A 25,742-nucleotide genomic window follows, 5' to 3' on the forward strand; every position below is an offset into this window, starting at 1 on the left:
AATCCTGCAGTCGAACCAGCTTAATTGGATTAAGATTTGTATGAACAAAATGTCCACGTTTCTTACGCAGATGAGTCAGCACTTATTAGCTTAAGTCTTTGAACTACTTATATTGATTAAATCAGATAGTAAATCAGTGAGTCAAAATTGAGACCATTCAAGGAAGTGCCTGCTGAACATTAACAAAACATACTATAGAGGAATGCGTATGGATTCAGGGGGAAAGAGCCAAGCCAATACCTATCTCTGCATTGCCTATCTGTTCACTTTATGTAGGTTTAAATGCATTATTTGTCTTTGGTTGGCTTTACTATTTTTCGTGGAGTTACAGAAAAGTAAATTCTTAAAGCATACGACATACCAGATCTTGTAAAAGCACGTAGTAGCAACAGGGAGACTGCTCGTGCAACTTCACTTCTGTATACGTAAGGAGTTTTTCTTCTAAGAGAGGTGTATCACCTCTCAACAAATCACCCTTTTTGTTGCTCATGGTCAACAGAAAGAAAAGTCAAGGCTGACAGAAAACTAGCAGCCTAGTAAAAAAAAATCTTAACCTATAGTGATAGTTGGCAGTGGAAAATAAGCATCTTCAAGAGGAGAAAAAAATAAGATGCAACTAAGTGCACACTGGGAAAAGCACAAAAGGCTTTACCATCAGAAGCTGGATTTGACTCAGATGATAGGAACTTAAGCTTCATTTAGGTAGTACAGGCTCCAATGGTTAGGAACAGTTTCTCTAGCCTCTTTAAACTATGGTAAGGTTTAAACTTTTCAGATTAGGAAATAATGAAATTGAAATGAACCAGGAGAAGAATTGGGGAAGAAGCAGATGACTTAAGGCAACCCCATTTTGGGTAGTTGTAAAGTAAGCATGATCACAGAATGAGAAGTGATCAAAAATGAAGTTAGTAAGTTGATCGGCACCTACCTAAAATCCAACTTTAAATACAGAAAATAAGGTTATCAAACAAGTTATTTCCTTGATAAGTTTGTGCAACATTATAAAATAAAAGCAATAAAAGCAAGAAGATACTTCCATCTTCCGAGACATTTTTTGTCATCTTCTGTCACTACAGAAGGCGTGGAAGATGGTTAAATTTCATGCTCACACTGACTGTTGAGAAACTGGTTTGTACAAGCAATTCTTGCATCATTTGATGTAATCAGCTGTTCACACAAGCTTTCAGGACAGATTTTATTTTGTTCATCCATTGGCTCCTGTATATTCTTAAATATACATATATTACATGTAGACCATCGTAGTGGTCAGTCAGTACCTCCTGAAGTACCAAATATTCTCAAGTTCTTACAAGATAGATAGCTTATTTCCTCAGCTTTAGACTACAGAGGGATTTTTTCCTAAGAGACGAAGAGTTCTACCTCAGTTAAGCAGGACTCAAAGTAAGTAACTTTTTCACTGAAATTTCTCAGAAGTGCCTTTGAAACACTGAGGTGTCACTTTTTTGGTTCCTTCAGCACACAGTGCTGCTGCTGGAAGGGCGAAATTTGCTCAGATACAAGTGCACCTTCTTTTTCTTTGCCTAAATTGGTCTCAAGAAATTTTGTAGCCAAAGGTTTACACTGTTCAGATGAATTCAGATAAGTGAAGTTCTAGACTAGCCAAAGCTTTTCTAGACTGAAAACACTTGAATCATCCAAGCGAGCCATATCCTCAGGGCTGTAAATTCAGCATTCTTTAGGTAAATGGCAATGTCTAAAGCTGGAATAAACAACATACCCTGCACCTGAGTCCACAGAGGAAAGAGCTCCTGTATAGTCCTAGAAGGAAGAGAAAACACTCGGCCCCAGCTCGTATCTGATGGCTAGGCCGAGCGAATCTAGACACATACATGTCTGTGTTTTACTGAATCTGAGTTTGAACAAATTTGATTTTTTATAAATATTCTATTTCATATTAATCTAAGTCCTAGAAAAATATCAGAAGACATGACCTTATCAGCAAGATTTAAACATCAAAAATGTATGTATTATCTTGAGTTGAAGTGAAACATTTACTCAGAGCAGGTTACAGGATGCAATCAACTTCTTACTTCAAAATATGGCAAGTTAACAGTTTTCATTGTGGCCATTTGTTCAGCACAGTATGATAGCAAAAGACCACCTAAGGACTGCAAGATAAATTAAAACTCAATGTGGAAAAGGACTATTGAAAGTTATCTACATTTACAGTTCAATCACACATTTTTATTTAACATCAGTATACAGAGGACAACCCCAGCAAGTTATTTTGTAATGTCAAGTATTTAGTAAAGTTCTTCAGCTGTAACAGTGACAATAGAACAGCTAAAAATAAGCAGTATGAAACAAACATGATTTTCTTAAAATTATAAATATACCAACAATACTTCTTAAAGCTTAATTATTGCAACAGTTAAATTAACAATAGTTCATGTTAGAAAGGCTCTATGAAATTTATTCAAGTTGTCAAGAAATTAGATGGAAGTGTAAAAAGGAAATACATATGAATTTTACTTTTGATTTTCACTAAAGGTAGTCAATACAATTTTGTACAGTATCACCTAACATGTCAATCTTTAACAAACTCCAGTATACAGAATTCATAAAATGCAGAAAAAAATTGTTTAATTTTTACATGTAAATTGACAGTAAATTAACTGACACAAAATTTATTATCGTAACATAAGCAGGCCAGCATTTTAAATATTAATTTAGAAGCTTTATATTGTTAAAGGGGCAGACATATACAGTCATTCCAAGTACATAACCAAATTGTAAGAGGTGATAATTCAGAACATGGGTTTTCTAAAAAGTGTTTAGTAAAAGTCATGTTATTTCCTAATCCAGACATCCTCATCATAAAGCCTTTACAGGGTTATGATCTTTCCTGGCTTTACTGGAGCCACTAGTCACACCTCCTCACACACGCACACGCGCAAACACACATACCTTGCTATAAATATCACACCAGTGTACTAGGTTTAAATTCACCCTGATAATGCGGGTATGCTATGTGCAACTTTGCTATTATGCACATTACAGAAAGCTTCAAATTTCAGCATGGTAACCTGAAGTCATATAGCTGTGTTTCAGTTTTACTATAATCATCCCTGAAGTTTATACAGATACCGTATCACGTTGAAAGAAATCTATTTGATAGTACTTAAATACCAGCAATTGAACTTCAATTGTAATGATGAAATGCTCCTTTCCATTGAGGAAGAATTAGTATGTATAGCTGCTCATCTCACTCAAATATAGTACATGAATGTTTAAGTACTTTTACTAAAACAGAAATCATACTAAAACATGATACTGTACTACAATTGTAGTTAACTAGAAAATTCAAGGATGTTATAATTTAAGTCTAAATTTTCCTGTACAATAAGTCAAATAAATAAATTCCATGTGCATTTGTTTTACAAAATGGTAATATGTTTGTCTTGCTAGGTTATACACTGCCATTTCACCTGTTCATAGCTCTGTCCAATCTTACCTTGAGCTTTCTGACAAAGGAAGCAACTAATCAGCAGCTTTCATTTAGATAAAATGGAGTCACTGTACAAGATGAAAAATTAATCCCTAAATCAGACACAGTAATCATATAGATTGTTTCTCTGACCATTAAGTTCAGAGAAAACCTACTTTGCATATGCAGGTACCACTTTTTTCTTTCAGTAGTGTTTCTGCTTCTGCAGTTCTTATAATTCAGTTTGAAGTAGCTATAAAGGTAACACATGAAATTTACCTTGGTTCCTTTAAGATGTTTTTCTCTTACATTTTAGGATTAATACAACAGTTGTACAATCCTATTTATACTTTCTATTGGGGCTGGGCAAGAGGGGGAAAACGAGACAGCTAATGGTCACCATGTTGATTAGGAAGTCCATACTCTTGTTAAGGCAACCTACTTTTCTCACTACCCTGAACCTTCTATCTTACAAACAGGCTAACAAAATGAGAATAATAAATAAAAAAAAAAGGTATTCTAAGCCTCATTCAACTTGGTTCTTACTGAATTTTTCCATTCACTTGGCCTCACTCTGATCAGGAGTTAGTACAACAGTTCTGGAAGTGCAATGTAAGGATAGCATATCCAGTGAGGAAGCTCAAGGTATGATTATGTATACACTCGAAGTAATAATTGGTAAAGTTTGTAAACAAACTGGCAGGACACTCTGTAAGCACAGTACAGCCTATCAACTATCATAAGGATCTTGGCTGAAGAGACATTTCTGGATTTTTTTCCACTAAGGGCAGCACCAGTCCAACCAGAAAAATTCAGAGATCTTGTCATGCACTGTCCAATTATCCGGCATGTCTTTTGATGGCTATTAAAAATGAGGGAAAAGTAGCATTGGCTCAAAGGAAATTACTTTAAACACTGCAAATCTGCTTCAGTTTTCCATCCAATTCTTTCTTTAGGCTGGCAGTGACAAGAATTTAATGAAGGCCTTTTGAGGCAGTGATGGAAGAAGCAGCAAGATTTAGAGGCTTTCACTCTGGAGTTGGCAGACAAAAAAGTGACGGAGTTTTAAGATCACTTGGGGACCCAATATTTCAAAAGGAAGACTAGAAATAGCAGCTTTAAACCCTAGAGCAATGGGATGGCCTAGGATATAACAGTTGGCAAAACGGAAATGAATGGTATATAACCCAGTAAGAAAGACATTACCATGAGTGTTTTATACTTTGACAATTCTCATTAAATAAAGTTAAGTGCTTTCCTATAAACAAAAAGAATGCTCGTAACGTCCTTCTGGCACAAATATTTTCCTATCAAACCCCTGTAAACATGCCATCAAAATTTAGTTTTTACCAGCAGAGTGAGCTCACTAGAAATGCAAGTGATATCAGAAAAACAAATTCATTTGAAAATTTCTAAGTAAATACTTCCTAAACAATATGGCATTTACATCAGTGTGCAATATATTAATTTTGAAAGTGATAACTTTAGCATGAAAGTTACTTACCTGTCATTAAAGTTTTCCATATTGGCCAATACATAAATCCTGATTTTTGGTACTGCATACTTTATCTCTGAAATATTTGAAATGTCATATTCCAAATCAAAGTCAATACACCAAAAAAAGTGTTTAAGTTATAACCAGTCTAACCAAACCCACCTCAGCCACTGAAAATAAATTTAACAGTGTTGCATTTAGTAGTACACAGAGGAGTTTTAAAGCAAAAAAGAAAATATAGGTCACAATAGAAATCTGAGGCACTGCTGTACATGTATAAAGTTAATTCTTAAGACTTACGAATTGCACTGAGTCACGGATAACTGCTTTAGTTTTTTCATTGAAGACAAACATTAAGTAGTTAAGTTTGGGTTGTTTTTTCTTTTTCTTTTTTTTTTTTTTTTAAATTAATGCTGGAGCTGTAGTCCTTAGGCAAAAACTATGTTTTTTTTCCTAGGTATTACCTTCTACCCTTCTCCCCAGAAAAGGGTTTACAATTTTTTTTAGCTTTAGATTCAACCTTTAAAAAACAGCAAAATGCAGAGTAGATGTAGCTCTGAGTAAATAAGTTGTGTCAAGTTTGAGAACATCTCAAAGAAACTTACATTATACAAACTTTTAAGAAAAAAATCTTGACTTTTACTTAGTTTTATAGCAATGAAGATGTGGTGTTTAACTATTTACAGTACTTCCACTTCAAAAGTGAGATTTATGAACCAAATAGTTAAAACGTAACAAACGTCAGATGTTCATTTATGCTGCCTACTGTGGCAATACTCAGATATTACCAGATATTTTTTTTTCTTGAAATGATAATCTACATGCCACAAAAACTTGAGAAGTTTTCACAAAAATAATGGTCTTTTTTGGTGGATAAAATCTGGTAATGTTTTCATAGCTGTATTCCTTTAAAACATTGCAGGCAAACAAAGCTATTGTAGCACAAAGTACTTTTTAACAAAATATTCACCACTTTTAGCTTCATTCAAAATTTAGCTTGCTATACATTGAACAGAAGAAAAGTTTCATCTGTGTTTAAGTGCATTAACAACAGAAGTTAAAACTAATATTTTAATGAAGGTTCAACTGATAGAACAGGTGCTATCAAAAAGCACAAGCTTGTCAATGACCAAATTTGACTAACAAAAGTGACAGTGACATAAAACTGAAGCTGCTTAGAGAAAGCTTGCACAATTTTCCCTAGCTTGACAAAGAATACATAAGTCAAGACCCAGCTAAAATTAGAGTTCCTTGATAGTACTGATTCACAACTTCAAGAGCATAAACTACAGTCAGTAAAGGGCTCACAAATCTGCTCATAAAATGGCTGACACTTTAATAAGAAGTGGTTTTACATTAATGGCAGACCACCACAGAAAAGTATGGAGGAATAAAACACTTTGGTTTAAATTTTTCAGAGGCTCACATTTCTCGTTAGACTTAGAAGCAGCAGCTTTTATAAGCTACTTTTATTGGGAGTGCAGTATTTTGTAGAAAACATTTGAAAGATTATAATTATTTTAGTGATTGACATGTTTTTACTTTCATTTTTACATAAATAGCTTTCACCATATTGTGGTTATGCTTAAGTATAAGAACACTGATCAATAGTTTAGATGCACAGTATTTATTTCTTCTGCTGGAAGGCAACTATACTTAATTGTATCCAAGACACTTCAAATCATTCAGAAATATGGCATGCAGTATCCAAAAGTATGGCTCTGAGGATTTTTTTTTTTTACATTAAGCATAAAGAAATTTTATATTCAACATTCATTTATATCTCAAGAAAACTACCTATTCAGAGTTCTAGTTCTTTGATGCAGCATTAAGGATTAAAACTTACCACTTTACCAGGCCTTGCCCATGTGCAAATAAATCCCTCCTGACAAGCAGTGACTATACAGTCTTCAAGAAAAATTAACACAGTCAGTCTTTCATGTGCTATCTTTTTACAGATAAGAGGCTCTAACAAGGGAACATCTTCCATTCTGGGACAGAGAGGTGTTCCCAAAGTTTTAGCTGGGTCCGTTTTGGTTTTAGTAACTAGGTTCAGTTTGTCACTGCTCTTGCTAGATATATGTCCCATGCTATGGTTTCTCTTGTGATCTTTTTCATGGTGTCTTTCCTTCCGATCATGTAGCGATAAGGTTGCAAATTTACTAACACCAGAAGCAATGGCACCATCCATGACACTGCTTTTACTGCCAGCATTTGAGACTGCAGAATGTGGAAGGCTGTTTGACCGCGGAAGAGGAGGGGGTACAGAGTTTCCAGGTGTTGTGATACTGTTTCCATTACTTCCTGGGTTAGTTCCACCACTTCCAGCGGGTGGACTTGTGGCATTCATGACATTTGTATGTGTCCTTGCTCTTGAGAGAGGTTGGTGGGGGAAGAGGATATCTTCTGTAAGATCCCATAAACAGAGCTGCGTGTCCTGGCCTACCGAACCAAATCTATACGTAACACTTACTGGACGACTGTCTGTAGAGTTCCTTTTGGATAGCCTAGATTGTGTACTATTTGCTCGATCTCTGCCAAAATGAAGGTCTTGGAAATCCTCATCACTGCCGCTAAATTCCATCGGGTCACTCTCTTCTACGCTAGTGGTATACGGATCGAATGCAACAACACTGACCCACGATTTATGTCCATGGCCTCTCGCTATTACTCGACAGTCCACAAAAGACCAAACTGTTACCAAGTCATCCTCTCCACCTGTCACTATGTATTTCCCGTCAGGACTCCAACACACACACAGCAGTCCTCCAAAGTAGCTTTTCATTGTACCATGCAATTCCACCGAATCAAAGTTAAACACACGAAGAAAACCATCCTGGCTCACACAGGCCAAGAACTTCCCATCTGGGGAAAAGGCAAATTCATTCAGGGCACCCTCACCTACTGTCCATTTAAGCAGAGGGTTTCTTGTGGATTTACTCTTGCAAGTGTGAACTGCAAAACTTTCTCCTTGTTTAAGTAGCTGGTAGTGCGGGGCTGTGGTACCACAAGTGTGCTCCACGTTATATAAGTACATATTGCCACTGGAATGAGCTACTAGGAAAAGGCTTTCCGAACCTGGTACCCATTTTACACAGGTTACTCTGGACTTGTCTATTAGTCTCTGTGAAAAACAAAGAAGATACACATCAGAAAGTCTGAAAATTAAAGTTTTAATGATTAACTGTAAATCTGAGCTTTTGAGGGAGAAGGGGAACAAAGCTTAAGCAAAGCGAATTCAACTTTCTGGAAAGGAGCTATGATACTATTCGCAAACAATCTCATAAGGCATTTAACAGGAAATTATATTCAGAGAAAGTGCTATCAAAGGTCATTATGGTCCAGTCACATTCTGAAGAGCATACTTTGATCAAGCCGATCTGTTGCTATGAATCTCAACGCAATGCTCTTAAGTTTACATTCTGCTGAGGATGTTAAAGTATGAAAAAAATAATCAAGGAACACAAACTGAACTAACGGGAAAAAAGGCTGTTACTCATCTGTGTGACAAGTTATAAATCAGCAACAGTTAAATTTAAACTGGTTTTATCTGAAATGGCTATAAAAATCAGCATCTGAAAGAAAAAGAGACATCTTAGGAGCCTTTACCAGCTCACTGATTCAGGCAGCAAACGTTATGCTGTGCCCCTGTTAACATGTGGTTGGACAGTTAATAGCTAAACACATGTAAATCAGCAAATTTGGAAGGCACCACATCCTCTTCACCTTGGAAACCCCACCCTGCAATTACTTTTCATTCATTACTCTCAGTTACCATCTGATTAAGAAGTTTCCTTTAAATAAAAACAATTTAATGGAGTCCATCATTACCAAACAATGAACACACGTTAAACAAACATCCCTAGTTAAAATGTCTTCAGTACTGTAAAAAATGAGAAGTAGAGATAAAGTCCATAAACTCAAGGGGTCAACTGTTCTTCTGGTGGATTTCTAAATCTACCAATTCAGCCATTGCATCACTCAACTGCAACTTAGAGACAAAAAAATTCTTTAAATGCAAATTCAAGATTTGTATTTGGCACAGATTGATTACAGGCTGAAAGTAGAACTGGGCTATACAAAAGGCAAGAATGCAAATACAGCGTGCCTCAGGAAATACCAGAGCAAGTTACAGAAGAACATAGAAAAAAAAAAAAAAACAAAGAAAAAATGCTTTGCTATGCTGTTTTTCACAAAGAAAAAAAAAATAGCTGATGGATAACACTGACTCTTACCCATTCTGGGCCTGTAACTATCAAAAGCATCACCTGGTCATTACTCTTGAACGTATTTTTGCTACTGTGAAATTCAGTATAAGGACCAGGAAACCTCTCTTGTGTAACTTCTTATTTTCTATTTGAGAGTGAACTTTTCCTCTAACAAGGTAGCTTTACAAATAGCATCTTAGATTCTGTTGTGGCATTTTAAATAATTTGTCACATGTTCATTAATATGTATCATTCATATCTGGTAAAAATGATACCAGAAATGTTAGTCAGAAAGTTACTTCGTACATACCAAGAGAAAAATATAGAGAAGGTCAGACTAGCTTTCTTGCTAGAGGCAATGGTCTTGTTATTAAGCCATCACTAATACAGCACAAAGTGAGATTTCTTGCTCTACTGTACTAGAGCAGCTCAACCTGACAAACAACATATTCACAGAAGCAGTAACTCAACTTTTATACTAGAAAACTCTGCCTTTCAAGTCCCTATTCTCTTCTACATCAACAGAGTTTTAAAAAGTAACAAGTTAAAATGCAATAGCCTTAATTTAGTCAAGCTTCGACACAACCTGTGTCATAAGATGAAGCCATTTCACATATCACATACAATTAAGTGCTATCCTTATTGCTTTATCATAGGTGATAATCAGAACACACCTTTGGGCTACCTAAATCACTAAATTACTAACAGGACAAGTGGTGAACCCTACCATCTCTATTATTCTAGCACCAGTGCTAAATCTGTCAAAAGATGTAAACACTTATTTAGCCCACCTTTTGCTTATGAAGGTATGTTTATTCTCAAATACTTTCTAAAAATCTAAATATATCCAAAAAACATTTTCTTGAAGCAAAGGTACCAACTCATACATCAATAATTACTAATGTTTCTCTTAAATGGGCTTCAGATACAAGTTAATATTTCTAAACATGCCCAGAGTCAGTTTCACTATTGTAACTGACAGGCCAAAACCACAGCAGTTTCAGAATTGGTTATAACTGCAGATAAGATCTGTGTAGGAAACAGGGATTTTGTCTTTTAACTTTACCCTACATGTGGGTAAGTTCTGGTAACACTACATAAACCCATATGCTAGCTTTGTATAAAGGAGCTCATCTCATTTCAATTCCACCAAACAGGAAGAAGATACATCTCCATCACAATGAGGCAATACCGGTGGCAAGAGAGGAAAGAGTATTTTTTTAATGTCATGTCGCCTCAGTGCTTCCATCACTTGTGGAATACCACAAGAACTATTCTGCCTGCAATGCAGCTTTATGCTGTAGAAGCTAGACAGTAAACATCGTGACACGTAAATAGGCATCAGACCTTTGTGTGAAGTATTTTAGCACACGTTTTTCTCAAGGCAACTACAGGTCAGCTACTGGAGTGGGAACTGCTCTGCAATAGGAAGTTCTAGCTATTCATAGCTTCCCGCTGCCATTTTTAATACTTATGCTACTACCATACAAGATTAAATCTTGTTTACATGAGTAACTTGTCACATCTGGATTAGCACTCCCAGTGGTGCACCAATGCCAAAGTTTGGTTTTCTGGGAAGTTTTTTAATGGATGATGCTAGAAGGAAAATTTTAACTACATATACAGTGGTTTCTACCAAAAAGAGTATTCCATGCAGCATTAGGAGGCTCTCCAGCACTGTTTCCCATTCAACACAAGCAGGGAGACAGAACAGGTGGGAAAAGGCTGGTAACAAAGAAGTACGCCCCTCTTCTGATCTGGTTGTAGCTACTTTTAGAAAGCTGAGGAGGAGTCAGTTCTAATTATAAAACATCCCCATTGAGAACAATACTTCAATCTTCTTTGCACAAAGACAGAGCAAGAAAACACATGTCCCTGAGGTGGGAAAGATATGCTTGCTTAGTTTGAAAGCTGAGCAAGGCTTAACTTCATCTGCAAAGCTCTTGTCCAGATTTCAAGTCTTTTAAAAAAAAAAAAAAAAAAAAAAAAAAAAAAAACTGCAGAGCTCTTTCTTACCTCATGATTTACCTGCAGTATTAAAACACAAAAAGCAGCAAAAACAAACAAAAAAAACAAGCCAAGTACCTCTGGCTTATCCTCTGCAGAAAAAGCTGTCCAAGTTTTATCAGTTACCAGATCTCTTCCACTGTTAATATCCAAACACTTACCTTTCTAAGAATACCAGTATTACCAGATAACCAGAGCCAGTGGTTTTGTAACTTGGCATGAGTCCCCCTCATAGTACTCCCTCTATTTTTTACCTATTGCTTGAAGAGAGAATTCTTTTTCGGGAGTATCACATGGTCGATACTTTGTGAGCCTTTAGCTTTTCTCATGCAGCATTCAGCTTGAGATCCTAGTCTTCCCTGAAAAAGCCTTTAGGAATCCTTGATACAGACTGTTTCTGCTGTAACACCCCAACCATAAAAAAGTGATATTTTTACTTTAATTATTTAATATTTTGACCGTAATATATTAAATAGGGGCTCAAATATTTTCTTCCCTGTTTGGAACCAGAAGCCTCCAAAACAATTGACTGCAGAGAACATGCAGCAGCATTTTGATTTGTAGATGTTTTTTCCATCTGTTAACTGTCATTAGTTCTAGTTGCAGTACTACCCAAACTAAGAAGTCCTATTTTTTTCTTTTGCCTTTAACCCCAAAAGCTTCCTTATGAATAATTTTTTTGTGTAAGTATTCTAAACCAATGAAGGAGCTGAAAACAAAAGGTAGTGACTGAACGATGAGCTGTATAGGCAAACAAAGCCATCTACGGAACTTTGAGGATTTTTAGTACCAAAAATACATTGCATGCAACAATGTTAAGATTTCTACTTACTTCCTCATTAAATAATTTGCTAGTTTCTTTTTTAATAGGGTCTATAAGTTGGACCTGGCCTGCTGAGAAGCCCACTAGAAGAGAAACACTTTCTGCTGTGGCTGTTAAGTGATTGAAGTCATGGCATGTAGGTTGTGTTCCTTTGTATATCCTTTTGTCTATTGGTTTACTCAAGTCCGCAGCCTGCAAAAAGAGCAAACAGAATTTAAAAAGTTTATCACAATGTATACACATACAAGTTTAGCTTGCAAAAGAGCTTATACTAAGCAACGATTTATGCAGTCACAAAACCATACTTTAAAATACAGCTCTGTATTTATTGAAGACCTCAAATATGTCTTCAACAGGTTTAGCTTTTAATATAACATCACACTTCCACATTTTCCAGTTTTGCTGAATGCTACACCTTCGCAACTACATCACGTGACAAACCAGTGACAACTGTTCAGTAACACAAAGGTTCCAGTGAGTCCTCAAGATCAACCTGTTTCCTGGGTTCTCCTGCCAGAAGCAGCATCCCATCACATTGACAACACATCTTCCATTTCCCTAGCAGCAGTTTTCTCAAAATGAAGTACAACTAGTTTTGGCAGTGGACTAAAAATAGCGTATCTTGGTCCTTGTACTGTAAATGCATCATTTTATAACAGGCAAAAATGTGATACCATTATCAATATTAAAAAATGATCAACTAGATCCGGAGAGATTTCTAGGAACACTGACTCAGAATGTTGATATTATGCTTATAAAATATTTTTAAGGCGATTAGGTTACAAAAAAATTGTGCTTCTGACATTGATTTATTAAACGTGAAAATACTTTGCACCATCTATAATCAAGGATGACTTCTATGGATCAATATATTATCTGAATTTACTGAACAATCCAAATACAGCTTAGACAAAGTAAGTGCTAGCAAAACAGAAGAACTTTTATATAAACAACTGAAGATCTGGCACTTAAGTGTCAGAAGAATCAAAAAAAAAACAGAAAAGCAATTTAAAATGCTCTCTCAGTTGTGTAACCCATGTTTATCCCCGTATCACTTCTGAACAGACACCCTAATCTATCATCATCCAGAGATTATAACCCACACATTTAACATGCGTGATCATACATCAGGTTCAACCTTTCTTTTTAACTCCCTATTTACTAGGTTCGGAGTCTGTAATTAGAAAGCTGCAGTTACTCAATAATATTACAGGCTCAAGATGCAGCTGTGATTTGGGATTTGGATTCTAGTTTTGATATCTACTTTTACAGTATTTTTAGTCAAGGGAAATCAGGGCAGCAATATAGGAAATAAAACTTGTTTGAGGAAGTGGACAAGCTCCATATAAAAGAAAATTGCTCCAGTGTATTAAACCTGAGTACAACATTTGAAGAGCAGCAAATCCATAGCATGCATGGAGCTGTACTGTGGGAAACCAGACCTGCCTGTAAGTAGAGCAAAACCGTGACTAGCTACACAGTGATTCACATCAGGTGAGCCATTTCCAAGGCAAATTTAACTACGGGATACACGTGATAAGCATATGTATATGCAGCAGTACTGAAGTTACACTCTGCTTTGCAGCATATATTATAAACCAGTTTAGTCAGGTGTATGGCCTTCTGGTTGAAGGCTCCGAAAGGAGACAATGTATTCCAACTTCTAAAGTCAGCATATTAAAAAAGTTATTCTCCAGAGCCCAGAGAACCATTATAAGCTAAAAAAGAATATTAGTAATACCTCTTCAAGGAGAACTTAAATAGAATGCCAGCTCTACTGGGATCATAGGATAAGGTGCACGGCTACCAAGGGGCATCCACAGACACATGTAAATCTGTAACTTGAAGCTGGAATGATCAAACCCTAGAGGCCATGTGGTTGGATCCCTTATATCGTGCAAGATTCCCTTGTCCTAAAATAATACAATATATGTGGTATCAAGAGGTAACTCCCTAAATGGAGAAAAATGTTTCCAATGGAAGACTGGTTTACAGTAACTATAGATGCGTCCCTCCATACCTCAAAGAAATGCTCTCTTGTCTCACAAGGTATGGCCCCTGGACAAGAGTTTCAGCAGAACCAAGTGCCTCAGAAAGGAGATCCCTTTCAAAATAAACAAAGCTCAGCCTGAATCACGTTGAGGGATCAGAGAATGGTTGGCTTGTTCAGCAGTGGAAAACATGAGCATTCCCAGGGCTGTCATCTTTTGAATCCCTACTATTCTTTTAAGTGGCACAGAAGGTCGAGAGGTAGCTATTTTCAGATTGAAATTACACTTTGCTCTTTTGTCTGGTCACGATGGTTTTTTTTTAGTTTTGTTTCAACATTCACTATATTTTTGGTAGTCTGAAAAACTTGCTGTGGCTGAAGTCTTCTGAAATTGTGTGATAACAGATCTAGCAAGACATGAAATTCTGATAAATGAAATCTAGGCACAAGACTTCACTGTGCTTGTTCTAGCTGCTCTCGGGGAACCAGATGGCACGGACAATCTGTCTGAACTTCAATGGAGTATAAGTAAATTAATTCAATTACCAGAATTACCAGAAGCTAGGCTTCTACTGAGAGGGATGCTCTGCCTTTTATTTACATGCAGCTAGTGTTTTCAGTTGTGATTACGATACAGTTGTCTCATGGAGATAAGTCAGGCACAAAAACACTTTTTTGGTCTTGTTCTCACTTCACTGAAAGACAGGATAGAATCAATGATCATAAGAACCAAAAGCCATTTTCTCTATTTCTGCACATTTGAAAGTTGCTATTGGATTTTTGATAAGAACAAGAAAAGCCCTTACTCATAAAATTCAATAGGGCCTGTGACTCAGCATTTCATTAGCATACCATTAAGGCCATTTGCTGTAGCTGTACTGTGAAGGATCTGATTCTCAGAAAAGAGATTTTCCATGAGATCTTAGGATCTGACACTATTTACTCAACAAGGCGATGTGAACTGCCACTTTCAGAAAAATGCTGATGTACTTGGGAAGGGAACTGAAAGATGCTGGGATTAAGTGTTACTGAACACGGCAGCTACAAGCACGGGGTAAGGCACCCTTGGCTATGCCTGAGCTGCTAGCAAGTTATTTGCATGTTTTTGGTCCCAGTTCTTCTCAATTTTTCTTCTGAAAAAATACTTAACAGTATTCCAGCCTGTCCACTTTGAGGAACGTATTCCATGATGGATGATTCATGATGACAGCACCACTCTGTAATTAGAACTTATGTTTAGTCTTGACTGAAACAGGTTGGAGCACCTAATACAAAGGTAAGAATCAATCCTCCCTTTGAATGAAATCACTGTGCAAGCCATCAAAGCGCATCTTCACTAATCAAGCCTCTGTAATAGCACTTGGGGCAACCGATACCTGCACTGGAAGCCTCTCCTTTGCAACATGCACTGGTATTTCAAGTACTCCTTGAGCAAAAGAACAAGAAATAATGGCTATCAGGCAACAAGGGCAAGACGAATTTCACTCAACAGTTGGCTGAAGTCAGTGATGCAGCTGAACAAAATTGGCGTACCTGGGGCACCAACAGTTTGAGTCCTGTCCTTGAACAGATTCAAAGTCTCTAAAATCTTATGCTTACAAGCAGAAGAAAAATTGACTAACACAGCCATTCAGTTCTTTGTGAGGAATTGTCTAGAAATAAAACATGAATCACGTAGTGGTACTGGGGACTTTCCAGTCCCATTTAGTTAACTCACACCATGTGATTTTAGCCATGTTACCCTCACTCTGCTGGGGAAGGAAAAGGAAGGGGAAAAAATAAATATATAATAAAAGTATGTGCGTACGTGTACATAATTTGCCCATTCACCCTGAATCAAGATTTCAGTAGGAAGGTGGTCAAGTGGAACATCTTAACCACAGCTTTAGATACCTAAATAATAGGAACAGAAAGAAAAAAAAAAATCAGTTACCTCAACCTGAAGCAAATATTGAAAATTTCATATTTCAACATTTGAAATGTCTTATTAAGATGGGCATCAACAACCTTGGTTCCTTATCCTTATGCAACTCTAAGGTCAAAGACAGATTAATTTCTGTCCAAGATTTATTCTTTTGATGTACTATTGATCTAAGACTCAGCTTTCATACTACAATTTCACAAATAGTGAATCACATTATTTCAACTCAGCATTTAATCATGCTCCTTGACAGACGTGAGTTCTTCCTCTTTTTCTTTTCCTAACTTACATCTGCAGCTTTCTGCAAATTTTAGTTATTGAAATCTATAATAGATGCTACATTTCCTGCCAAGCTAAACAAACATCTCCCAGATCAGAAAGGGAAGGCGTTATTTATTAATTTCTCTCAGATAATTTCAACAGTAGCCATTAAAATGTTTCCTTTAGAGACTTAATAGTATTTAATATCAGATTTGCCAGGCTGGCTTTCAGTTGGTCATATGGGTAAGAGAGTTTGAGACAGAATATTAGGTATTTAAGCCTGGAAGTAAGAGCAAACATTTAATAAAAAATTCTCTTCCAAAAATCCTCTTAAGAGAATCCCCCCTAGTACAAAGAATTAACTGATCTTGAACTGCAGATTACAGGTTGGCTATGCACAGCTACAGCACCAACACAAGACGACAAAATACTAAGAGTCACTTTCGAAAACAATTTTTCCAGTATTTCTGGAGCTTGGAATTCACAAAAGTACCTGCAACTTGTATCTCTTCAACACCTTGCTGATCAGGGATTTCATGCTCCCTGCTCTATAACCATCATAACTGGAGAAAACTCTGCTTGTTACAGTGCTATACAAGCAACTACAGAGATCAATCCTTACAACTGTTGCTAAGTGGACTTTGTTGAATTTCACAGATGCTCTTTAAAGTCCTAACCGAGAAATAGGCTTTGCTGCAGCACTGTGCCTTACAGGATCCCCTACAGTACATCCTTCCCCCATGCACGTGCTGCTCTCCCTCTCCTTCCTACAGGGCCAAAGGACAGCAAAAGCCGTGCAACACAGCTGACCCACGGCAAGAAGGTGCTGTTATTTCAGGCACTTGTGTAGTTTCCTGGGGAACTCTGTCCCCTGCCTCTGTACACAACGGTTTTTGCCAAAAATACTACCTTCGGGACTTCACGCTGGAAATCCCTCTAATTCCCTCAGTATCAAAGGAGTAGATTTTTGTAATATTTTTGTAGAGCCCAGCACTGTTAATGCCAACAACAGAATCATTTGTAGTTATTTCACCCTTGCTTCAAGCCAGTCGGATCTCATAGCTGACCCTGCTTTGGGCTGGAGGTTAGACTAGAGACCCATCCAACCTGAAGGACCCTCGGACCCTACGCTTAGGACTAGCCAAAGCTGAAGCAACAGAGCCAGTCCCAGCTCATTTAACAGGTCTGGTTCATGTCTTAAAGGAACTTCAAGCAGGAAGAAAGCTACGGGAAGAAGTCAGCTGACTTTCCCTGTAAAGAATACTGATGTAGAGCAAAAGTTCCACTTAATGTACATGGCACGAACACCATAAAGTCCAGGCAACACCCCGTCCATCTATAAAACCCCAATAAAACTCTCTTCGGTACAGTTGACAGTGTCATGGCCAATCAGTAATTAATTAGTTTCGACAAATACAGTCAGCAGTCTGTCAGCTTACACGCAGCTAATGACCTTAGCTTTCTGGTAGAAAGCTTAAAGTCTGGCGAGGTCTAACAGCAGGCCTAGGAGCGCTGCAGATTCAGTATGAATCCTTCGGGTAACAGCTAAACACCAGGGGCACCTCAGAAACCCCCAGGAAAAAATAAGAACTAGACTGAAAGATTCTGGGAACACTACATAAACATATAGATATCTACAAGTATGTGTTTATATATTTTTGTGTGTGTTTTTATATAAAAAATGCTCTTTAGGACTCTAAAAAGCCAGCAGCCAATTATAATTTAAGTTGCCCTGTTTATACGCAGTTACAGTGGGTCTCTTCAACATAAGGACAGTTTCTCAAATAACTAAGAAGAGTTGAGTTGCTTTTTCCATACTTAAGTGACTTACTTATAATTACTGCATAATGGGCACTTTGTGTGTAAATACAGACTAGTTTTAAGCGTCTCCTTATTTTTACAAAGACATTAATGCTAGTGAGAAGTTGGCCTTTATTTTGCAACATCGCATTCAATGCATCTGCTTTATAGTAAATGCACAGCCAAACTCAGGAAAACCATTCTTTCATTTTTAGTTTTGCTTTTGGTATTTCTCTGAACTTTCAACTCTGTGAATTGGAGCACCAACAGCTTAACACCCAGCAAAACCAGTGCTGGACTGCATGCTGCCACCTGATAAAAGGGCAGGTACCAACTGTCACTAAGGATCAGCACACCTTCACTTTCTCTTTTTCTTCAAATTGAACATAACAGAATTTGAGTAAGCAAAGAAGATTACACTGGAAAACATGAAGTTTGAAAATGGAAAATTAAGAAATTGGGACAAAAACCAATTAGCAAGTAGGAAAAAAAAATTATTTTTAACATGCTGTCTCAAAGACTTTCCATTAAGGTGCTTCTCTATAGATTCCTTTCTCTACAAAGTCTTCAGAAAGCGTAGCTGGCAACCTGTGCCAGTTTTACCTTCAGAAACCTAAAGATTCTGGTCTTCGAGACATGATCATTAGTTTGGCTTCATTGACAAGGGCAGATTTCCTGATGTATTTTTTTAATACGTTAATATTTTGAATGATCCGACTTGAAGTACAACATAATTTGCATTAGCTCTAGGCAAAAGCATGTTAAGATTTACTTGTACTTAACAGAAAGTTTCCTCTCCTTAACAGCACTGCTCCTCATAAACAGGGTCCTGTATCTTTGCAGGTTTTTATAAGTTACCAAGCACTTGATTAAATGCTGAACAGGAACACTGAAGGCACGTGATGGAGTTTCTAGGATACTGTATAAGAACAGCTCTGTTAGTAAAACAGGGGCACCAAGTAATTTTATTTAACCTAATTTATTTTTAAAAGTGTTCCACACAACTTATCCATAACAAAGTCTTAAAGATCAATTTTGTACAAAGGTGCCTGAACATTTGGGAAGCTACTTGATATTCTTCTCCCTTCCAGATTTGACTTCCACTTGGGGGCCATACAAGACATAACATGAATTTGGAAAGCAGAAAAGCATTACTTAACAGGATTTCAGCCTGTATTCATACAGCAGACAACTGTGACCATATACATTAAAATAAGAGCTCTAGTCCAGACAACTGGACATAAATCCATATTCAGGCAAAAATCAATTTAGTTTTCTGGAGTATCCAATAAAATCATCAAATTCTGTTTCCAGAAGAAATTTCTCAGCTCTCAGAGCAAGAGCACGCACACAACAGTTTGAAATAAATCTACATGGTATTAACTGAACTGAATGGTGATATAATTGGCAAGATCAAGAAAGTAGACGTGAACACCATAAAGAACAGGCATATAGGATTAATTGATTTATAACTACCACAGCAGTGTTAACTTCATTTTAGTAATGCTCTGAACAAAAACATTTCTGATTACAGTATACATCAGCACATCCTATTGGAAGTGTGAAAGGTGAAAGCAAAAAAAAAAAAAAAGTCATTTATATTTAAAAAGTTCAAAAACGAAGATAGAACAGCAGGCACTCCAAAAAAAATAAGAATCCTTTTTTGTTTGCAAATCCCCATTCACTTCACATATATTGTACATGTGTATACATGGAGTATGTGTGCATACAGAAGCAACTTACCCTTTGTTTCCCTGTAAGACTGGGCAAAGGGCATTAAAGTAGGACAGGAATGTTAACACATTTGCACTATTGCAGGCCAATAAAAGAGAAATGAAAGAAATTGAAACTTTTGAACCCCTCCACATAAAATATACTTCTGTCTCCTGAGCAGAGAACACCAGCTACTGCCCGTATCTGTGACAACCTGACTGAGGTCACTGCGATTGTTCCCGTGGAAGTTTAAGGGCTTCTCAATTCACCGCGTCAGTCACTTGCTAACATTTGCAGGCCGGCTGGCAGGGCTGCCTCCCAGCAGAAGAGCAGAGGTACGTACACATCACGCCAGCGGTGCCCACGGAGCCGGGCCAGGGGCCCAGGCACAGCTCTCCGGAGCGTGTCCCGTCCCGTCGGCCCCGAAGAGGTGGGTGAGCAGCGCGCAGCTTCTCCAGGGGAAAAATAACAGCCTGCTCCAGGAAGTAGGCTGGAAGCACTCCAAGTAACTTGAGCAATCTTCAGCGGCTCTACAATCAAAGCACTAAAACTTCAGGAAAGTGGCATGACGCTGGAACCTTGCTTTTCAAAAGGTGTTTGTTTTTATCTATTGGACGTTAATTTTTATTATTCCCACACAAGAAAAATCTGTCACTTTCCTCCCCAGAAGCGCTTCAGTGCTTTAAATCCCACTTTCCACATCATGGCTTTACGATGCAATGCAGAAAGAAGAAAACAGCTTTATAGTGTTTTCTTGAGCATCTAAACAATCACTCAACCCCACGCAGAAGAGCAGCTAATGAAAGAAGTATTTCACAGCCCTTATGCTCCTCTTACAAGGTTATCCTTACTGTGAGTGTCAGATCATGACATGATCAATTCAGATAAAAATTACAACTGACCTCAGTGTTATGCGCTTGGTCACACTGAAATCTGTAAACAGGCTAGTCAAACAACTCTGAATATAGGCACTGTATTGCACACTCCCAACAGGCATGAACTGAATTAGATGTTCTATTTTGGTTTAAGCAATTAGTTGCCTTTTTTTTCTGGATTTTTTTTTTTTAAAGGGAAGAAGGGTAAAGAAGGCATGATACATCTCTTCCCAGCGGCTGGTCTACAGGATTTTGGCTCAATTGTCGTTCAGCCAGCTGGATAAAACCCTCTCAGGCAGCAACCCAATTCCGAATCACGTATGTTTTGCATGCAGTGCAGATATCTTCCTCCTCTTCTCCCCCTACTCAGCTCTTTTTAAAGAGATGCAAGAAAGATCTCACTGTGCAGTTTTAGGTTCAAAACAATGATTTCTCAGGGCTATAATTAAACCATGGGTGAAGGGTCACATTTATATACTGGTCTCTCCCTTAGCAGCTTAAAAATTAAGATGCAGATTTAGGAAGTCATGGCACAGACGTACTTCATTATCATGAACTGCAGAACTGGACCACAACCCCCATTTCTTTGACACTGGCCAGAAATATGTCCCAGAAGTGAATTCAAGAGACTTGCTGCATTCATTTATCTTCCATCCTAGATTTCTTCCAGACATCCATTTAAATTGCAAACATGGAAGTTTAATAACACTTCACAGGATTTGTATTAGCTACTGCATAGAACAATGAATATTGCCAGGTTTTAACACCTACTTTCTGCTCATTATTTGCTTAGATGACTGAAGCAACACATTCCAATCAAGTTAAGTATATAAAACAGTATCAGTTCTGAATTTTGTTCCCTCAGATTTCATTGAATGGCTTTTTGTTACTGGGAAGAGACAATAGATATTATTTCTTACATACAGCACTTATATTGCTTATTAAAATAAACAGTCCCACCCTCTTCAGTATTTCCATGCAAGTTTTAAGATACCACAACTTTCACCACTTCTCTGAATCTTTGTTCTAATTCTATTTCAGGCATGTCCAAGCACTTATGCTTAGATCTATCAATTAATACAATGGAATACAATTTACTCAATTGTTATTTCTAAAGCTCCCCTCTGTGCCTTTTTTTTTTATATAACAATAAAGAAAAATTAGGTTTTAAGTATTGACCAGTGAAGGCTGAATCATCCCCAGCAATCCCCCTGCCTTTTTGCATAGTGGTACCAAAATGACTCAACTTTATTACCCTCAGTGTGCCACCAAAAGATTAGTGGGAACAAGCACTCCTGCTCCCTCACCTAGCATAATTACATCTCCCAAGTTTCTTACAACTTCCTCTTGCTTTGACAGTTATGTAACTCAGTCCACCTGCGATTTCTGCTGCCTTTCTCTACCACCACTACCCTTTTTTTTTTTTTCCCCTTTCACTTAAAATCTACTGTGCCTAATCAACAGCAACAGTTCATCACTTCCAGCGGCCTCCAAGGTCTTACTTTCCTTTGAACTAAACCCTCCTATGATCTTCTAGATGTTTTCATCTGGAAAGACAATTTTTGTGTTAATTATGAAGCGATCCTTAAGTCCCTTTAAAAAATGGTCAGCAAAAAGCACAAACTAACGTGTAATTTAATACAACAGCTCCTATTTGTAACCAGTCTGCAGATCAGCCTCTATTCTAAAACTCATCCGAACTCCCATACACCTTTTCAGCTTCAAACTAAACTGTTCCATCACCCCTAACATTTCAGGTTCCGCTAATACCACTTCCGAGCCACTACGACATCAAGCCTTTCTTCCCAAAATACCCTGTGCTATAAAAGCAAAGGCAAACTAACCATGATTTCTCAGGAATATCCTAACTTGTGTTCTCTTAACCTCCAAAAATCTGACAGGCACCAATCCCGTTTATGCAATGTATAAAGCGATGTGGGTAAGTCACATGTTTTAGTGTGCACAGCCTCGATGCCAAGCTATGACTCTAGCTTCAAACTTCAGGGATATATGGGGGGGGAGAGGTTGTTTGTTTTGGTTTTATAAAGCAGCATCTCTCTCAAGCCACAGGATGATTTCTCTGTGTAACACAGCTTCCCCTTTTGGTGAAGAGATTTTGGAAAAGATTCATGTAAATATACATACTAATTTGCATTGAGAAGTGTATGATTTAAATGCTGCCATACCTGTGGAAAGTTTACAGCAAGCTATATGCAAAAATATCAGATTTCACCGCGTTATACTAACATAACTGACAACACAAAGTACTGTGTTTGTACACAGCCAGTGATTAAACAGGGAACCCAGCAAACAGAAAACTGTCCCAATTAAAACACCAATTTACAGATCTCAGTTACAGCTAGCAAGCCGGAAGACAAACTGTGGGAAAGTGAATTAAGTAATTCAAGAACTTTTACACACACAAACACACACATACATGATCTAACAACTATCCCAATCCCATCTGTTAGACATGACATGGCACAGTGAAAAATACATAAAGGTTGATTACTGTACTCGGTAATTTATCTGGCTCCAAGAGGCTATTCTATTCACTCAATGCCCTTACAGTTAGAGGACAAGTGAACAAAGAACGTCACTCTTCCCTGCTTGAGAATATTGCCTGCTTTGTGTAAAACTCAGGACTGGAAATTAAGCTTTGCTTGATAAAACGGATTTTAAATTATTATTCTTTGGAAAAGGGATCTGAAGTTGTGAACAACTGCATTTATTCTCTGAAGTGACTATTTTGGTTTACAAGTTTTCTTCTGCGTATCTTAGTTTCCAAACTTTGGCGTGCATTTCCTACTGTGTTTGCCATGGTAACCAAGCAGGCTGAGCGTCTACTTGAAATTCTGCTTAACTGTTTAGTGCTGCATGTTAATCAAGATACATTAACACCCAAATGTACTACAGTGAGCACAGTGAGCAATTCTCATACTGGAGAAATCACCTTCAGTATTACAAACCTTAAAGGATTTTTTTGTCGTTATTTAAGATTTAAGATAGTGGGGAAACTTCACTGCCAAAGATGTGCATAAATAGCTAAGAAGTACACAGCATACACCCAAACACGAGGGACAAGGTATATTTAAGGAGCTAGAGTAGAACAGGCTCTATTTGACAGTGTTTTCTCTCCTGTGAATCAAGATTTTACACTCATGATAAAGGGAAATTTGTTCCAAGAGTACACTTCAGTAAGATAGCTTCCATATGCTAAAGCTTGTGACCTGGGAGAAAACAGTCCTGCTGCTCTGACGCGAGAGGAGCAAGGTAACAGACTAACTTACTTGAAGTCCTGTGATTAACATTAACAGGGCCAAGCCAAACAACAGTAACTAGCTTCTCTCAGTTTCCATTTTGAAGGAAGATCTTTCTTCAAACATTCAGCTCAATTACAGGGTCACAAATACAAAAACATCTGTGTAAGCACGTGGGATCATTCCTAATTCCCAGAAAATGCACTAGCATTTTAGTGCACTAACATTTATATAAAGTAAGTAAAGAACAGATTAGCAAGTCTTAAAACAAGACAGTTTACTGCTTGCTTGTTTAAGCCTCGCTGCCCCCCAGAAAAACTAATAAGGGTTGGCTGCTCACCTCTTTTATAATAAATCAGTGGAGCCACTACTACATGATGTTAATATTCAGGAAAATCTCACCCTTCACTCTGCTCACGTTAAAGGTGACATTATATGGTTCTGAACTCCAACACCTGCTGTATAAATATAGGTTTAAAGTACAGCGAACCATCTCCAAGAAAATCTAAAAACCAAAACCCCCTGAAGCTTGCTTACAAAACTGCTGAGGTACTGTTAGCACAAAACATAGCATGTTCTTCCCACAATATCTGCAAAGTCAGCTGTACATTCTTTCTTTCATTGGGCTTCAGTGTCTCCAGCTCCTATCTTCAATTTAATTTCCTTTTCTGGATCTAAAAGCCAGTAAGGTAGTCTCCCTGGGTGCCACAGATAGTTGGATTTGTATCACTATGAATACGTTTTCTTCACTCTTTTTTATCTGTCTGGGCTCACAGAAGTTTCTGGATGAAATGCTCTGCTTCTTCTCAAAAGCTATTCTGTACTTCCCATGGAGCCTGTAACCTATGACACAACAGTATTTTCATTATGCAGTCGTTCAACTATTAGCAACAGCTTACAGCAGGGCTGGTCAAAGAGCAGAATCCTTCTGAATTCATAGTTATTTTGTGTGGCTGGGATTTGTGGGAGATCTGGCAGTGTCTCTCAGACACCTAGGGAGGGTTTTGTATTATTTATTCTTTCTCTTCTTCGTTTTACAACTTTAAGAAATCGTGATTGCTTTGCCAGGCTAATTAAAATCATACTCCTTTTTCTCCAGTTTTACATTAGATGCTATCTTCTCCTAACAGCAGCAGTTGAAATTTACCTTCATCAACAGAAGCAACCACAATTTCATACAATATTAAAGCCATCTCCTCACTATCTAGTATGACAGCACCAAAGACATTTCCCTATTTCTATCGGTAAACCTCATTTGAGGGATCTTCAAATTGCATCTGTTTCCTCCTGCCCTCAACAGCTGTAGCACAAGCTAGCTCAGCTTGATAACCACGCCGTAATGTTTACATCTTCTCAAAGTTTTCAGGCTGAAGCAAAAATTCCCTAAACACATCTTTTTCCAATGAAGTTTCACCTCAGTTACAGTTCTGCTATCAGCTTGTTGAACCTTATAAAGTACTCTATGAACAGTGATCCCTCCCAACTTAGGGGAATTTTGCCAACTTGCACTTGTTCTTACTTTTTTGTCCGTAGGCTACTAGAGTACCTCAGCTTGAAATTCTCTTCTCAACTACTGTTACAGTCCCTGGGATCAGTAAAAGATATAAAGAGAGATGAGTTTAGGTTCTAGAACTCCTTCAGTTAAAACATACAGTATACAAAACTAGAATTGCCAGTTCAGTCAAGGACATAGATTGAAGGGATGCTTGAACAAAGTTATTAATGAAAATTAAACCACCTGAGATAGCAGCACAGATGAGACTTCAATAGGCAGACAGTGCATTTTTAAACTAAACAATGATGGTTCCAGTTCCCTCTTACTACCAGTGTATTACACTGGGAAGGCAGAGCACCTGAACTTCAAGGAAGCTTTCTTACATAATACACGTTACACATTAACGCTTTTTCTCAGCCTAGACTGCGGGGAAACAACATTTTACT

General features: G+C 37.6%; 1 protein-coding gene across 6 annotated transcripts in view; it reads right to left on the reverse strand.

The window, feature by feature from the left end:
• The window catches only part of WDR20 (WD repeat domain 20), a 44,816-nt gene that overhangs the window by 5,215 nt on the left and 13,859 nt on the right, over positions 1–25,742 (reverse strand). The window contains exons 2-4 of one of the 6 annotated variants that reach the window (XR_011096838.1): positions 11,991–12,173; positions 6,790–8,067; positions 4,953–5,019 (exon numbers count right to left, since the gene is read on the reverse strand). The exons of 1 other annotated variant lie outside the window; for it this stretch is intronic. Coding sequence is in view for 4 of the 5 variants with exons in the window: in XM_068682720.1 (XP_068538821.1) it covers positions 2,040–2,129; positions 6,790–8,067; positions 11,991–12,173 (1,551 nt within the window). In the remaining variant the exon portion in view is untranslated. Of the gene's footprint in view, positions 1–1,714; positions 2,130–2,183; positions 5,020–6,789; positions 8,068–11,990; positions 12,174–25,742 lie in introns of those variants that run through there. 4 more of the 6 variants (XM_068682720.1, XM_068682723.1, XM_068682721.1 and 1 more) reach the window with 4 other exon arrangements.

This window comes from Anas acuta, chromosome 5, assembly GCF_963932015.1.
Source record: "Anas acuta chromosome 5, bAnaAcu1.1, whole genome shotgun sequence".
Lineage (NCBI taxonomy): Eukaryota > Metazoa > Chordata > Aves > Anseriformes > Anatidae > Anas > Anas acuta.